This window comes from Brassica oleracea, chromosome C1 (genome assembly GCF_000695525.1).
Source record: "Brassica oleracea var. oleracea cultivar TO1000 chromosome C1, BOL, whole genome shotgun sequence".
In the NCBI taxonomy this organism is placed as follows: domain Eukaryota; kingdom Viridiplantae; phylum Streptophyta; class Magnoliopsida; order Brassicales; family Brassicaceae; genus Brassica; species Brassica oleracea.
Window position 1 is genome coordinate 8,146,047 of NC_027748.1, and position 16,006 is coordinate 8,162,052.

Genomic DNA, 16,006 nt, shown 5'->3' on the forward strand with positions numbered 1-16,006 from the left:
AAATTTATGTTTTTACAATTATCTAATTAAGTATGTATACTCATTTTTTTTATTTTTTTTTATGATATCACACATTCGTAAAAAAAATAGATAGTTTAAGATGCCAAAATAAAAATATTTACTTAATGAATATAATATGAATGAATTTTACAAATACATCATTTAATAAAATAAATAATTAAAAACTGAAAATTCATATCCGCGCGCGCGGATCAGGATCTAGTTAATGATTTATGAGGAAATAAATCATACGTCTTATACTTTATTCGTCACAAAGTTTGCTTTCTCCCAAATTAGTCATCACTTGTAAGAAAACAGTACTTTTATTTTCACCCACATTTTTTGTTTGTTAAGTATTTAGCCTTTTAATGCAAGTTTTATACTCCCTTCCCTCTTTATTTGAAAGGTTGTTTTAGGTTTTCACACACATTAAAATGTAAACATGTACTTTTGTCTATTACTTTTAACAGTGTTTTAATTAATTAATATTTACTTGTTTTTAATAAAGTTGTATATACTCCTAGAAGATTTCAAGTAATTACTGAAAATGGAGTTGGGAATATAAATTAATTTACTTTATGGAGAACGCCTAAATTTATACAGTAGATGTAGAGCCTCCAAGTCTCCCCTAGAGATCTTTCTTCTTTTGTTGCCGACATTATATACAAAGACAACTAATTACTTATGGTTGCTTTATTTGATTCTAATGTTAAGCATAATAGACCGTTTGGTTATTGGTGAACTTATGGTTGCTTTATTTGATACTAATGTAAGTTCATCAGTCTTTCACTCATTCTTAACACTAGTACGAAAAAAGAAAAAAAGGTTCATCAGTCATTGCATTGAATTTCATATGAGAGAGACTAGTAAATGTCTTGACAAAGAAAAATAAGTAAGTAAATGTCTTGACAACAACTCTTCAACTGCAATCACAATTTTCGAGTTTCTTATTTACTGCTAATAAAAACATAATTTCTCCGGTTAGGAAAAATTACAAAAAATACCAGGAACCACCACCGATTGATTATTAAATCATTATTAGGGTTAAAAACATGACATTCAACCTCACTGGTCCACCGTTACATAAACTTGTGCAGTAACAGGTGCGTTTGTCTGAACCACCACTCGATTATCCGAGACATTCCTTACCGCGTGAATAGGAAACGCATTACCATCACGCGCTACGAGCGTGTACTGAACGTGCTTGATTAAATTCGGGAACAATAAAACCTGGTTAAAATCAACGGTCCAAGACGTTCCGTTTCCAGCGACCGATGCTTTAGCCACCGTCGATCTCGTCGCCATTCCGTTCACATTGTTCCGGTCAACAACCACTTGGTCTACATTCTCAAACGCCTTATTCGTCTGATCCAATTGCACAATCTGGACTCCATTATCCGACCCGGAAAACATATTGTCAACAATGTTAACCCCGCGAACCACACCGTTTATAGATTTCAACAGAATAAACGCATCGCCCAAGAAAAACGTCCCAGAAATTTGTAGCTGAACCGGGTCTTCCGCGACGATACCGGTATAATCCAAGTAAGAATTCACAATCCGGTTCTGAGTTAAACCGGGTAACTTCAAATAAATCCCGGTTCCACCAAAACCGGTAGCCTTGTTATAACAATGCACACCGGACAAAAGGTTTGCTTGTCCTGATATCATCACCCCAATCGCGGCGGAGAATACAACGGTGTCAGTGATAGCGTTATCGTTACCCACCAAGTTCACGGCGGTGCCGGAGAAGTTCCTCTCTCCTTTGTCTCCACCGGCGGTTATGTGTTGACCGAGAAACGAGTTTCTAATGTAAGTCTCGTGTCCTTTTTGGACGAGAATCCCGTTCGTGTCTCCGAACCGTGTGATGTAGCAGTTGTCTATGCTTGTTCGGAGAGAGTTGATGACGGCGATTGCTCCGCCGCGATAGTTGCAATCGATGAGAAGATCTCTGAGAGTTATGTATTCGAAGATGTATTGTAACTTTGACGATTCGTCGTTGAGTTCGATTAAGTACTTATCGACTGGAAAATCATCTGATGCCCTTAATGTCCCTCCGCTAATCTGACGTGTTACACAAGTCAATACAAGAAAACATTAATATTAATTCATTTCAAATATAACAAAAAAAAAAAATCTGTCAAAAAAACAACAATACTATTTAAGTTGAGATTTTTTAATTTTCATAATTTCTGACATTGTGACCTTTTTATGATTCTCCAACAAGAAAGTTTTCTTTACCCAACAGAAAGAAAACTTTACTGTTGGGAAATCATAAAAATGTCACAATGTCAGAAATTATGAGAGAAACATGCATAAAAAGAAAAGAATCATTCTATTCTCGTGAAATAAATATATTAATGATCATTTACTCAATTTTCGTTTGGTTCACCAAACGTGTACGAGCATCTTTAATCAAGTTTAGTTCAAACTAAGATTCTACCGAGAACTTCATGCTTTAAAATATTTATCTAACGTATGGATGCAATGTCACGTCACATAGATGGGCCATGATTCATGAAGACATATTTTGATATAAACATGCTTAGTTCATGGATCTATATGCACACGTACGGAGGAAATCTAACTCTTTTTAAAAACTTTCATCTAATAAGAGATACTTACAAGGAGGTTTCCAGCACCAGCTGAGGGAAACCGGAGAGGTTTGCTGATTAAGTAGCTTCCACCTTGAAGATCGATTCTTGCTCCTCCAAGATCATTGATACCTTCCATCAAAACTCCATGATTTGGACCATCAAACGCATCTTCCATAGCTTTCAATATCGCATTCGTGCTATCCGCTTTCCCTGTTGGATCGGCACCATATGATATCACTTGATACACGCGTGGACCGGGTACTGCCTACACCATTCATGCATCACATATCATGTATCATTTCATCTTACCAAACCAAAAAACTGTAATGACAAAACCTTTTTGAACAAATAGATAAACTATATGATGACTTATGATAAAGAATGTTGTAATATTTTACCTGAGGAGGGGTAGGAGGAGGAGATACGAAACCCGGTAGATTTCTACGAACCAAAGATGCCTTAACGGCTTGCAGTTCTGCCATATGCCGTTCATGAAGGGAGTCTTTACCAGCGAAGACCACCCTACTCACCATTAGAGTCATGATCGCCAACAAAACCGGCACGGCCACTTGAGTTTTCCTTGTCTCCATGGTTTCCTCCTATAATAATCCAATGAGCCAACAATAAGAGACTGGCTGAAGGTAATGGCGTTGTGAGACATTTATATATATGTATTTTGTTAGCACATGAAAAGAGAAGGGCCTAACTAAGGTTACCAATGAAACATTATACAAAACTTTTGTCTTTTCTATAGGGAGTCACACATTTTGCACCCTTTTACATTTTTGATTTCCTTTTCATAATTACGAAACGTTCTAGACCTTAATACCTTCTGAACGCTAAAATTTATGATATCGACTTACCATTAAACCTGCCGCCTTTGATGTATATTTTTAATATTTTATGTGATTTGATTCTTTTAAATAGAGAGAAGTAAGAGATAGATATGCTAGTTAGTTTGCGGAAAATAGAAGATCATCAAAAAGTGCATAAAGGTACTATAGATTCATGCTTTACGCGGTTAGATTTTTTAATGTAAAAGGGTAAGCCAAGTCATGTGGTTTTGGTTGGAGAGGTTTGAGTGGTGGATAGGTTTTTGGTAGAGTTTCTTCCTTTTCTTTGGAGTTTTCTTCTAACTCAAGAAATAAATTATATTCAGTCACTCTGTCCTTTTCTCAGCTTTCTATTATTTGAAAATTATTGTCAAAGAATGGTATAAAACCAAAAGAAAATCAGATGACTGTTGAGAAAGATATTAAGTTAAATATCATATATATAGATATATGAAAAGAGTGCTTTAAACATATTTTTCTCATAACTAATGCTTATTAAGTTAAATATCATATATCCAGATATTTTATGTGTTGGTCATCTGCATTTACACCTTATTCATGACAAAGAAATTTCTATATGGAAATTATAACGTTGGCACAATAGCAAACAAAACATTATCTCCTCTAATATTATTTTTTACTTTACTAAGAAAATATTGTAACATAAAAGAGAATTCAAATCAGTAAACGTTACCTCAATCTAACTGATCTCGATTATGAGTTTCTCTATTATTCAAATCCCAAATACTGTCTCGGGATTCCGGTGGGATTGTATCTGAGACCTGAGGATGTGAAAAAAGAACCGAAAGAAATATTAATAATTTATTTTCTCTTACTACATAAGCAAATATATGTAAGGATATTGCAAATCAGATACAGGAACGAAAAAAAAAACACTTTTAGTTTATAGGAAAGGTTAAAAAAAAGAGCATTTGTATATAAGAATGTATGTTAGATGCATCTACGAAGACATCAAACCCGTATTTATGAATATACATTTAAAAGAAAATAAGGTTTCTCTGTTCAAGACTGAAAGGGCTTCATACAACAAAATTTTAAAACAGAGAAAGATGCATCAAAAAACTCCAATGACATTGACATGTACAGGAATTATAGTCACCAGAAATATGAAATTGGCATTTTATTCTCATAGCAAAATTGGAAGTTTAGTCTAGAGTCATGTTAGGTGGTAAAACAATTAGGTCCCAAAATCTACCTATTTATATGTATCTAAAGGTTAATTAAATAGTTAATTTGCAATCAAAACATAAGAAAATGGATGCAAAGTAAGTAGGTTACACATAGTTAATTAATTGCAAACCTAAACTCAACGGTGATGACATACTATAACGTTTCCTTCCATATTAATACATTTCTTTTTAACTTGTTTTTTCAACTAAAGGCTTTCTTTTAACTTGTTACAACTTAAAATTGAACTAGCTAGTATTCTAAAAAACAAAATTGAGGCTGTTGTTTTGTCATAAGCATTTAAAAGTGGAACTCATAATTTAATATGAATTCATAGTGTCTCTAACTAATAATTTTCACCAAATTAGAAAGAACATAGTCACATATTGGTCGTACCAGGGCAATAATACAATTGGCAAATAATGTAGCCCTGATCAATTCAACAGATTGAGATCTATTTTAGTATTTATTTTTGATCTCAAATGTAAATTCTACATATTATGTTTACAGTAAAAACCTCAAGAATCAAACAAAACAAATGCTTAATAATTCAATTGAAAGAAATATATTATGTTTAATGCGGTGTGACAACTTACACGAAATGTTTGCTTCTTCCTCTTCTTTTTTTCACACACAAAATTTCATTTTGAAAGATTTGTTTTTGTGAACTAGTTCATTTCTTTTTAATATCTATTTTTCTGGTTTTTGTCAATAATCCTCACATGCTAACTAATTAAGTTTCTCTGATTTTCCTCACTAAATGAAATTAAATTCAATTCCATGCATATCTATTTTTAGTAAACTTAATTTATTTCCTCTAAATTGGTTTTCATTGACTGAAAAAAAAAATGAACTTTTTGGAAGTATATTGAAGTGATTTGATTGCATTTTTATAGAAGTTGTAGAGACTCCATCTTATTTTAAAGTCTTTAAAATCTTTTTTTTTGCCGTCACAATTTAACAGTCCTATTAATAAATGAAAGACGGAAATTTACTTCTGACCATGATTTTGCTCTTAAATTTTAATTCTATTTGGTCAATTTTGATACATAATAATGTAAACTTAACTAATCCAGTTAAGCTTGTGTTGAAAGAAGCTTGACAAGATCCATTTCTATTCGTTTTATCTTGAACAATAGCTAGATTTCATAAATTGTTTATATATAGCTCATGTATCTATCTTATTAAAACTGAAATATAAAAATAAAACTAACCATATTTTTAACAGATTTATATTTATTGCATCTTTTCTTTTCTTATATTAATTACTCTTTTCTATTATTTATACTACCATAATACTTTTATCAGATATTTCCAGTTATTAAATATCTGCTTTATATAATATATACTAGATATAGGTTAATAAATAAATAAATAAATTATTAGTTAACATATTGTTATTTTGTCACAATAACCAAATCATTAATTTGACCGGTTTAGTCCGATTGAAAGTAAAATTCACTTTTTTGTCAGCCAAAAATTAAATTTATACGATTGATTGATTTATGGGTTAGTTTGATTTGAATAATAAATTCAACTTTATATAATGTCAAAATAATCATTCTTTCATTTGTTTTCTCAAATAAATTAGATAAAAGTTGATCTCGACCCAACATTTTTATCGACCAAACCATTTATTATAACAAATATCTAAATTTTATTAAATCACAATTGTAAAAATTACTAACATAATATTTTCTTTTTCGATTTTGAAATATCATAATCTTCATTAACTTTAAAAAATATTTCTAATATATATGATAATCCCACTTATGTAAAGAAAACACAACTTTAAATCTAACATTTAATCATGTATAATATTTTATTTTCTACTTACTGCATCATAACTATGCGGATTCCATATCAATACTACAAGTTAAATCTAGCTACATTTTAATCTATTCAAAATCAATTAATTAATAGATTTATTGCTTATGTTTATACTACTACTTTATTTTTTTTTGATGACTCTGGTGTCCGGATGACCCGTAGGACTCCGACTAGCGCCCAAAGACCGTCCGGTGAACCCCCGTAGGAGCCGCCGGAGCCCGCCGAGGGTCATCCAGAGGTGCTGGCCAGCCACATGTAATTGGACCAGTGGCCGCGCGCGTGTGAAGTGTCCGTATTGGGCCCGAAGACCCTCAAGAGCAACATCTGCCAGCGGTGGCCCTCGAACCCTTGACCTCCCGAAGAAGGGGCAGAGAGCGAGATAGTTCAACCACCACTGGACCACTAACGCGCGGTTATACTACTACTTTATTTACAAGGCATAGTCCATAAAAATAATATTTAAACAAAAAATAAACTAGTTTATGTTATATATTTTCTCTGCAATATATTAGATCATATATTAATTCATATAATCATGAATCAAACGTTGTATACATATACTTAATCAAACTATTTAAATAGTAAACATTATATTTAAAATGTATATAATGAGATTTTGTCACCCATTTTATTAATATAGATATACAAATTAGTGTATTAGTTTATAAATAAATACATCAGATACGGTTAATGTAGTTAAAAATATTATTTGACGAATATGGTACATATGATTTTTTATTGGTAACTAACAAGTTATAAACAATTAAAACCCGCCAATTTATCATAAACATATATTACAAGCTAAACAAATACCCATACAAAGCGTGCAACCATAATGCAGAAGAGGCCATATATCTATTCTATTAAAATAAACACCCGTCGGATGCACCGATGACCTTAGCACATAGGTGTCTAGCTAGCTAATTATCATATCGAGATGGATTCCAGTCTACGATCGAATTACATACCATAATCAACAACATGGTTTATTTAGATTAAAAGCTAATCACTACCCTTAAAAGCTAAAACCTTCAAATTATAATCGTTGTTTAGTTCCCTGACTTCTTAATAATGAAACATTTGAGAGCCTATGGGTATCTTTACTCTCCTATGTGCAGTTTATATATGGTCCTTGTCCAAAATCCTTGGAATGCACGTTGACCAGACCTAAGATCGATTCCAATAGGTTACTCAAACTCATATTACAGCTGCAAGTCTCGAGATTATCACCAAGCCAATCTCTGTCTCTTTTCTTGCTTTCTTACAAATCATATCCTCTTTGGATCTTTAATCTTTCGCCATAGGATCCGTGAAACACTCTGGTTTTAGATTCTAGTCAAGAAGCTTTCTTAACGGTAAACACAGGTTTGCCACTGAGAGGTAGAAGATTCCAGCAAGAACCGTGCTGATCAACGCAACCACTTAACCATTTTAGCTGATACGAACCAACTGGGAAACGCGAAACATCTAGCAAGCAGCTAGAAAACCCTTGTCCTCTCTCGTTTGGTTCGAACTGCACAACCGCAGAAACACCGTTGCTCCAATCAAACCGACCTGAACCTTCAGGCTTCTTACCAGACTTTGTAACAGCATGATGAAACAGCTTGCCACTCATTTCTACCAGATCTTCATCTCTCCAAGGAGAATAAGACTTTTGGTTTCTTTTGGCTTCACCGTTCTGAATCGGGGTGTGATAAGCTAGTTTGGTATAAAGGAGGCAATACAGTTTTGTTAGTCGAACAGAGACTCTTGGTTGTTGTATGTTTTTCAACTGAAGACAAAGATCAAGTGACAGTTGAAAGCCTTGTTCCACTGTAATTGTATCAGGAGTACTCTTTCTTCTGTCTGAACTAAGAGCAAATAGCTCAGCACCAACACAAGGCCTGAAAATTAAATCAAATCAAAACATATTAGTCATTCACTAAGCAGCACAAAGACATTTTTTTCTATAAGTCAGCAACAAGAGGATACCTTATATTAAAGAAGTACTTTGGAATGCCAAAAGGGATCTGCATCCATTTCATAATTACTTGTGAAAGTAGAATCCGGCAACTCTTAGTAATCTCAGAACTAATGTTCTCTTCTTGCATTGAATTAGACCAGTTCTGCAATCCATGAATGCATGCAAGAACATCTCTGCAAACAGATAGCAGCATCTTCACTTTGTTACAGACTTTAAGTACTTGATTCCTAGGCTGCACGTGGGAACAGCTTAGTGATTCGTTTTCCTTCACGAGCATACTAAGCATTTCGCAGGTTTCAGGGTCCACCTTCCACAGCCTTTGAACTAAATCTTGTACAAGCCTCGAGCAAAGACCACTTTGTGAAGTGAAAGGGGTCAAAGTTTCATGAGACGAAAAACCTGGAATGAAGAGAACTATTCCAGCAGCAAAAGCCATAACTGAACAGCTCAGTGAAAGAGATGCGATAACGCTAGAGCTGCGATCGTCTATGTCAATAAAACACGTCGCTAACATATCAAACTCCTTCGCCAACTTTTGAAGCTGAATAGAGATACGAGGAAGCTGTTTCAGAGAATTACAACCAGTCACCTGCTTCTTGTTGCAGACATCTTGGTTAAGCAGCCCGAGGCATTCAACGAGATCAATCACAGTTTCCATTACCCGAGTCTTTAGAACCAAGAACCACGTTTGGAAACAGAACACTTCACTCGACGCTTTAATATTCCCCAACATTCCCAGTGACGACTGTAAATTCATATACGCTTCATGAAGAGCTACGCAGTGAGCAAACTCTCCAGATGCATCTTTGGAGAGTTCTGGTAAACAACTGTTACTCTTCAACCAATTGACTAACTTGAAACTACCACTTGGCATGAGAAGCAGTTGCAGTTTCCCTTCAGCGTGAGATAAATAGGTTAATGACTTTAACCAAAAAGAGTTAACATCAGACTGGACGTTGGTCTTGAGCTTGTCAAAAATCAAGGCAGATGTGACCCATTCACCCAAACGTGCTGCGTAGACTCCAGCTCTATAAGCAGGCCAGTAGTTTCCCTCATCTAAAATCTGAGTCGAACATTCAAGAGAAACGATTCCATAGTTAAACATATCATCAACACGTGAGACGCCTGAATCTCCATCTGCATCATTATTGCTTCCCCAAAGAACTGGTGAGTGTAATAGCAAAGTGAATATCATCTGTGTGTGGCAATCAAAGAAGGTGCACGAACGCACACACTCAGTGATACGCTTCACCTTTTCATAAACTTGAGACAGAACAGTTTTATCACCCTCGAGATTCTCCAAGAACACTATCAGGAACTTGTGTACTGATGCTAAAAACTCTGACCTCACGACAACCCCTCTTTTACTTTTATAATTGATTACACCGACCAGTAGTTCATGAGCTCCATCTGGTTTTCTTAAGCCATCAGTTAAGTCCACTAGGAATAACCTGACTTTGTCAAGCAGTAGCAGCCTCACTTCAGATTGTTTTCCGACTAATAGGTGGAGAACATTGAAGAGGTCTTGAACCTCAGTAACTAGCGCAAAGTCAACTTGACAGGGATCAGAACACGAGCGTGCCAGTAAGGTAAGCCTGTCCATGACTAATACAACGAGCTGCAGAGGAAGAGACGTTGAAGATACCTCAATTGATCTTATTTCTGCTGTCCGGATTATTTCTTTCCAGCTACCCACCAAAATACTGATAGCTAAACAGCTGCTTGAGAAGATCTGAGATTGAGATGCATTCTCAACTAAAGCTATGAGCTGATGCAGTTCAGATGGATCAGCCAAACATAGTTTGTAGACAAGTATCTGCATTCGCATCAAAGGTAATGAGCATCTTCAATTTAAAGACAAATGAAATTAAATATTTTGGTTTATTAGTTCACATTTTGAAAAATTTGAAGGGCTTTAAGCTGCATATCTGGTGGGAGCTCTGCTTGTTTTAGTAAGCTGGAAAAAGTTGCAGTTTCGATGACATGGACAAGAGAGAAGCACATCCCTCTTTTGATAAGAAAGTGGAGACATCTTAGTACCGCAGCTCGAACATGAGGGCTCTTATCTTCACCCAGAAATGCCATGATAACCTCTGCCTGCATCCGCATTCGATAATATTAGAAATCAAAAAGAGTCAGGTTCCTTTACTAGTTAATCAAAGTGATAGAGTATTTTCACTTTCCATCAACTATCCAGTGAAAACTCAAACTCTCGGAAAGGGAGTGTCAGGATTGTAAACAGGAGAAGAAAACTATAAGTATGTTTTTGGTCTAATAAAGAAATTCATTGTCTACAAAGTTAATTTCACTAAGGGCAACATATTGAGGGTAATGCTTTATTTTGGTCAAGATGTGTAGAAAAAAGGCAAAAAATGAACATACCAGTTCAGAAGCAAGATGAGTAGATCTTGAGGCAAGCTTAGTCAAGGAAACCAGGAACGGAACCAAATTGTCTTCTTTTGAGGACTCCAACATTAGCGTCATACAGATCTGTAGTAACATAATGGTTGACAGAAATTTAATACAAGTGGCTTCAGTTCATGTATTGCTATGATAGCCAATACACTCACAGACTTTTATTATAAGAAATATAGATACTACAGTTTGAAATCTCAATATGGTAACAGGGGTGAAATAAAATTCCGGTGTTTCTTTCCAATAATTGTTGACAGCAAACTATAAATGAAAACCTCTGAGCATAAGAAGCAGATGAAAATAAGAAATAGACAAAGAACCTTGAAGGCTCTATTAGCAATTGCATGTGAGGATCCCATTTTTGCAAAAACTCGCACAGCAGCTAACCTGGTCTTTGGCATTAATCCCGGGAACTTCACCATGTCATTTAACATCCCCAAAACAACCAATGCAAAGTCATCTGCTACTTCACAAAAGCAAGCTGCAGCAAACAGAGATGATCTTACCTGCAATGGCACATCATAGGCTAGGTTAGACCAGTTAAGTTTTCACCTAAAAAGGGATAATCCATTCTAGTAACTACCAAATTTTCCTAAGACTTGGTCAAAGCAGAACTAATCAAACTTAATAACATGCCTGGGAAATTAAATTAGATAAGGATCACAAATGCATAGGTACCTATAACTTCAAGATATTGTTTTTATTTTTGTAACAACAACAAAAATCCTTAGCAAAAACATTTAAAAAGGAACTAAACTGGTCTGTGTTTACCTCAAGATCATGTGAAGAAACCATACTGGTGAAAACCAAGTACCGCACCGGAGCAAACTCGCTAGCGAAATCTCTACAACAACCAAACAGAATCAAAGCCAAAGCCTTTGCCTCAGTATCACCCTTGTCATAAACACTCTTCACTCGTTTAAGCATTTCCAAGTGGTTATGCACTTTAGCCTTTGACAAAAACCAAGTTCCGCAATCGCTTTTACTCTTCCCTCGGCTTCGCTTGAACACAGACATAAACACCCGAACAACAGCAACCTTAACAAGCTTATCTCCAAAGCAAAACGCATCAACTAGCCTCAATAGGATAGTATTGAAAAACAACCTATCTTCTTCAGGAACCAAACCAAATAAACTGTAAACTGCAGTTGCAGGTTCTGGTTCTTTGCTCCACTGTTGAAGCTTCTCACCAGTCTCCAGGATGGCTTCAACAGCTCTAACTAAAACAATAACCCAAAAACAAAAGAACAAAACTTTTAACTTTCAGTGTCCTAGAGAAGACAACAAGAACGTAAAGCAACCTCCTTTATCCTAAAGACTTGTACTTTAGATCATGGCCTGCTTAATTGAGAATGTCACGCACCTGGGTTTTTAGAACGAAGGGCTTTCTCTAGCTTGATGCTCCAATCCATGGCGTGAGCTGCTGAAACCTTCTCCATGGTTAACACTTTTTTGCTGCTCGGACTTTCTCTGGTGTAACGAACTGTTTCTAGGGTTTCCTCAGAATCAAAAGGAGACTGGTAGACAGAATTTTTCAAGCCATTGTAACTACTCGGTTTCTAAGGCCTCTCGTCTCCTCGAGAATTTACAGAACATAATAATAAAATCAGTCATTGAAGACCAAACCGGAATTTTCAATTTTTGGATGCCTAGTCCGGTTTGGATCCGGTTTAGGAATATTACCAAGGAAAGAATGGGCTGCGAGTTTGGTTAGTTCAGCATAAAGCTTACAGAATTGACCCGAAATAAAATTCGGTTTGCTTCTTCGATTAGTTTGGTTTTTGAAAATCTTAACGGAAGTTTTGGTTTCGATTATATTTTGGTTAAATTTGGTTAGAAACTTGGAATCCTTGGGCAAAGTGGTCCGTCTCATAGAGACTCGCATGAATGTACAGTGTCATTTGTCTTTGTTTGGGACCATGCATTTGTACAGAATTAAATCTGATTTAGTTTAAATATATGAACATAGATAACCTAACACTGATCTCAATAAAGCCACTACAAGTGCTGATACAAGAAAGCAGCTCAAACAAAAACAACAAACAAACAAACTAACAAAAGGTTTATTCATAAAGAATGAGCACTACATCTGACGAAACTTGTTCTTCCCTTATGGAACGCATTCTTGATCATCTTCACAGACTTCTTCTCTATCCCTAGGAGCTCGAAATTTGAACCATGGAGGGACCAAACATACTTCAAAGATCTTTCCATGACGTAGCAATGAGATTCATTAGCTTAAAACACAAGGACTTTTCAGATGCTTAATAAACTCGAGCTAATGTATCTCAGCCACTATCAAGTAATAAGTTCCCAAGCGTGGAGTCTTTTTGAGGAGGATGCAATCATGCAACAAAGATCCTCAGTACTATTTCAAGTACACAGGTTCCTCCAGCATTTATCAATAGCGGCATTAATCTTCTTCGGTTTACAAATCTCCGGAACAATCAGCCCCCAAGTCGAACCTTTCGGTGCCATATACTTACTCAGCATCACTTCCACAACTTTACAAGCCCCTGATACTCTCTGCCGCTTCAACAGCCTCACAACAAGCTCCTCTAGAAACCTCCTCCCTTCTTCACAAGCACCTGACTTCTCCCTCAAACTCTTCAAAAATACGTTACAGGTAATCACATCCGGATCGCAACCTCTATCCAACATACAGTTCAAGAGATCAACCGCTCTAGAAACATCCTTATGCACACATAAACCATCTAAAAGTATATTATAAGTAACAACATCAGGTTGTGAGTTAGGTTCCTCTTGGCATAACATCTCATGGTAAAGTCTTAACGCCGCATCTATAGAGCCAATACCGCAAAGACCTTTAATCATCGAGCTATACGCTACCGTGTCAGGCTTGATCCCTGTAGTTAGCATCTCTGACCAAACCATCATCGCCTCGTTTACCTTCCCAACTCCACAAAGACCATCGATTAAAACACTATAACAAACCTCGTTCCGAGAGCATCCCATCTCTCCCCACACTTGCATCGCTTCTTCACTAAGACCAGCTTTGAACAACCCTCTCATCAAAGAACTATACGTATACGCATTAGGCAAGCATCCATTACTTATCATTCCGTTGAGTATCTCTCTAGCTTCCTCTGGCTTCCCTTCGCGGCACAAACCATCCACAAGAGCACTGTACACAACGATATTGGGTTTACAATCTCTCTCTCCCATCTTCTTCCACAAGCTCATAGCCTCCTCAGCTCTCCCTTCTTTAAACAAACCGCTTATAAGCACCGAATAAACATGCTGATTCAAACAATACCCTCTTCCCTCCATAGAGACCAGAACCCTCACCGCGTCAACAGCTCGTCTCTGCTTAACCAAACCACTAACGAGCGTCCCATACGTGACGTCATTCGGAATACACTTGCACGACACCATCCGCTCCAAGAGACTCACAGCTTTATCCAACTTCCCCTTGAGACATAAACCATGAATCAGCGTGTTGTAAGTCACCTCGTTAGGAACACACCCTTTCAGAAACATGTTATCCACAAGCTTCGTCACACGAGTCAAATCCCCTCTCTTGCACAACCCATTAATCAACACGTTATAAGTAACCGAACTCGGTGTGATTCCTTCACTCTGCATCTCATCCAACAACAAAACCGCTTCGTCGATCCTTTCCTCCTTACACAACCCATCCATCAACGTACAGTAAGTATAAACATCAGGCAAACACTTCCTCTCAGGCATCCCCCTGAAGACCTCAACGGCTCTGTCCACAAACCCCAACTTACATAAAGCCTTTATAACTAAATTAAAACTCAACCCGTTGGGAGATATGTTCATGTTCAAGTTGGAGCTGACAACGTGGTCGTGAAACTCCAACCCACGGTGGTAGAGACCTTCCTTGAGAATGACGTTAAGCACAGAGTTAAAGGACTTGACGGTGCGTTTGCAGTGAAACTCGCTGACCATTCTATGGAACAAGTCGACGGCTTTCTCGGGCAAATGCGCTTTCCCGTAGGCTTTGAATATAGATATGAAGGTGTGCTCTCTGACGGTTCTGTTCTCTGACCTAATTCGAGTTAAGAGATTCTCCACCGAGGCGAAATCGAATTTAGCGGCGTGGGACTCGATTGTTGAGGAGAGGGTCGAGTCGCCTTGTGTGAAAGAGCCCATCTTGGGAGCGGATTTGAACATCTGATGCGAGATTGGAGATTCCGATACTTGGGATTGTTCCATGGATTGGTTCGGGGAAAGGGGAATGGGAGTGGAGAGCTTAGCTGGGTTGGTCGAAAGGATTCGACTTTGGTTGAGGAAGGACCTGATTCGGATTGGGAATGGGCATTTGGGCATATGAGCTTGAAAGGGGTTTTCGCTTAAACCCTTGTTTTCGCTAGAGAGAGAGAGAGAGGGAGAGAGAAATCATGCAAACTCTTGAGCCTCTATGTAACGTCTTTGAGATTGAAAGAGAGAGTGGATGGAGTACGAGCTTAGATGGTCCTCCCATGTGTATCTTCTGACAAGTTGGACAGTTCCGGACGTAATGTTGTGTTTCAGAACTCATCTTAGGCCAGAAGAAAAGGGTTTTGATGCGTTGTAGCGTTGAGTCGCGGCCTGAGTGACCTCCAACTGCTGAATCATGGAGCCATTGAAAAATATGAAGCTTCACTGATTGATCGTTGCCTATGACAAGTTTCCCTCGGCGACGTAGTTCCCCATTAACGAAAGAGTAAGCTGGATGTAGTGATTTGTATGTCTGCAGGTCTGAGACAATCTTCTTAAGGACAGGGTCGGAGTCCCATAAGGATTTCAGTTTCTCATAAAACCCATGATGGACCTGAGACAATGTGAGTTGGAGAAGCTGGGCGCCAGAAACCCTGGACAATGCGTCTGCTGCAACGTTTTCCTTTCCTTGTTTATAGTGTATTTCAAATGTGTAACCCATTAACTTGGAGAGCCACATGTGTTGGAAAGGAGTGGTGATTTTCTGTTCCAACAAGAATTTTAGGCTTCGTTGATCAGTTCGAATAATAAACTTGCTGTGAGCCAAGTACGCATTCCATGTTTGCACTGCGTGGACCACTGCGAGAAGCTCCTTCTCGTAAACTGATAAGTTCTGATGACGAGGACCGAGTGCTCTGCTGATATAGCAAATTGGGTGATTGTCCTGCATAAGTACTGCGCCTATACCTGTTTGAGATGCATCTGTTTCGACA

At 37.1% G+C, this 16,006-nt stretch overlaps 3 protein-coding genes across 3 annotated transcripts; all 3 read right to left on the reverse strand.

Moving 5' to 3' along the window:
* Positions 1-834: 834 nt before the first annotated feature.
* Positions 835-4,182, reverse strand: LOC106305940 (polygalacturonase QRT3). The gene is made up of 4 exons (XM_013742374.1): positions 4,125-4,182; positions 2,996-3,196; positions 2,626-2,862; positions 835-2,064 (listed from the first exon to the last, which is right to left on the reverse strand). The coding sequence occupies exons 2-4, from the start codon at positions 3,185-3,187 to the stop codon at positions 1,066-1,068; spliced, it is 1,428 nt and encodes a 475-aa protein (XP_013597828.1). The 5' UTR covers positions 3,188-3,196; positions 4,125-4,182; the 3' UTR covers positions 835-1,065.
* Positions 4,183-7,458: 3,276 nt separating this feature from the next.
* LOC106305882 (integrator complex subunit 7) lies at positions 7,459-12,381 on the reverse strand. The gene is made up of 7 exons (XM_013742297.1): positions 12,190-12,381; positions 11,598-12,046; positions 11,147-11,332; positions 10,794-10,901; positions 10,305-10,508; positions 8,420-10,227; positions 7,459-8,331 (listed from the first exon to the last, which is right to left on the reverse strand). The coding sequence occupies exons 1-7, from the start codon at positions 12,263-12,265 to the stop codon at positions 7,785-7,787; spliced, it is 3,378 nt and encodes a 1,125-aa protein (XP_013597751.1). The 5' UTR covers positions 12,266-12,381; the 3' UTR covers positions 7,459-7,784.
* Positions 12,382-12,796: 415 nt separating this feature from the next.
* Positions 12,797-15,291, reverse strand: LOC106305932 (pentatricopeptide repeat-containing protein At4g20090). Its single transcript, XM_013742362.1, has one exon. It carries the CDS (start codon positions 15,141-15,143, stop codon positions 13,200-13,202), a length of 1,944 nt encoding a protein of 647 aa, XP_013597816.1. The 5' UTR covers positions 15,144-15,291; the 3' UTR covers positions 12,797-13,199.
* Between the last annotated feature and the right edge of the window lie 715 nt (positions 15,292-16,006).

What these genes read in the sequence shown, in the direction of transcription:
- LOC106305940 (XM_013742374.1), bottom strand. Translation starts at nt 3,187, where the DNA reads ATGGAGACAAGGAAAACTCAAGTGGCCGTGCCGGTTTTGTTGGCGATC. An exon ending in CTCCTCCTACCCCTCCTCAG is followed by an intron (nt 2,863 to 2,995) that starts GTAAAATATTAC and finishes TGAATGGTGTAG; the next exon opens with GCAGTACCCGGTCCACGCGT. An exon ending in CTGGTGCTGGAAACCTCCTT is followed by an intron (nt 2,065 to 2,625) that starts GTAAGTATCTCT and finishes GTAACACGTCAG; the next exon opens with ATTAGCGGAGGGACATTAAG.
- LOC106305882 (XM_013742297.1), bottom strand. Translation starts at nt 12,265, where the DNA reads ATGGAGAAGGTTTCAGCAGCTCACGCCATGGATTGGAGCATCAAGCTA. An exon ending in CTCATCTTGCTTCTGAACTG is followed by an intron (nt 10,509 to 10,793) that starts GTATGTTCATTT and finishes ATGCGGATGCAG; the next exon opens with GCAGAGGTTATCATGGCATT. An exon ending in CCCTTCAAATTTTTCAAAAT is followed by an intron (nt 10,228 to 10,304) that starts GTGAACTAATAA and finishes ATGCGAATGCAG; the next exon opens with ATACTTGTCTACAAACTATG.
- LOC106305932 (XM_013742362.1), bottom strand. Translation starts at nt 15,143, where the DNA reads ATGCCCAAATGCCCATTCCCAATCCGAATCAGGTCCTTCCTCAACCAA.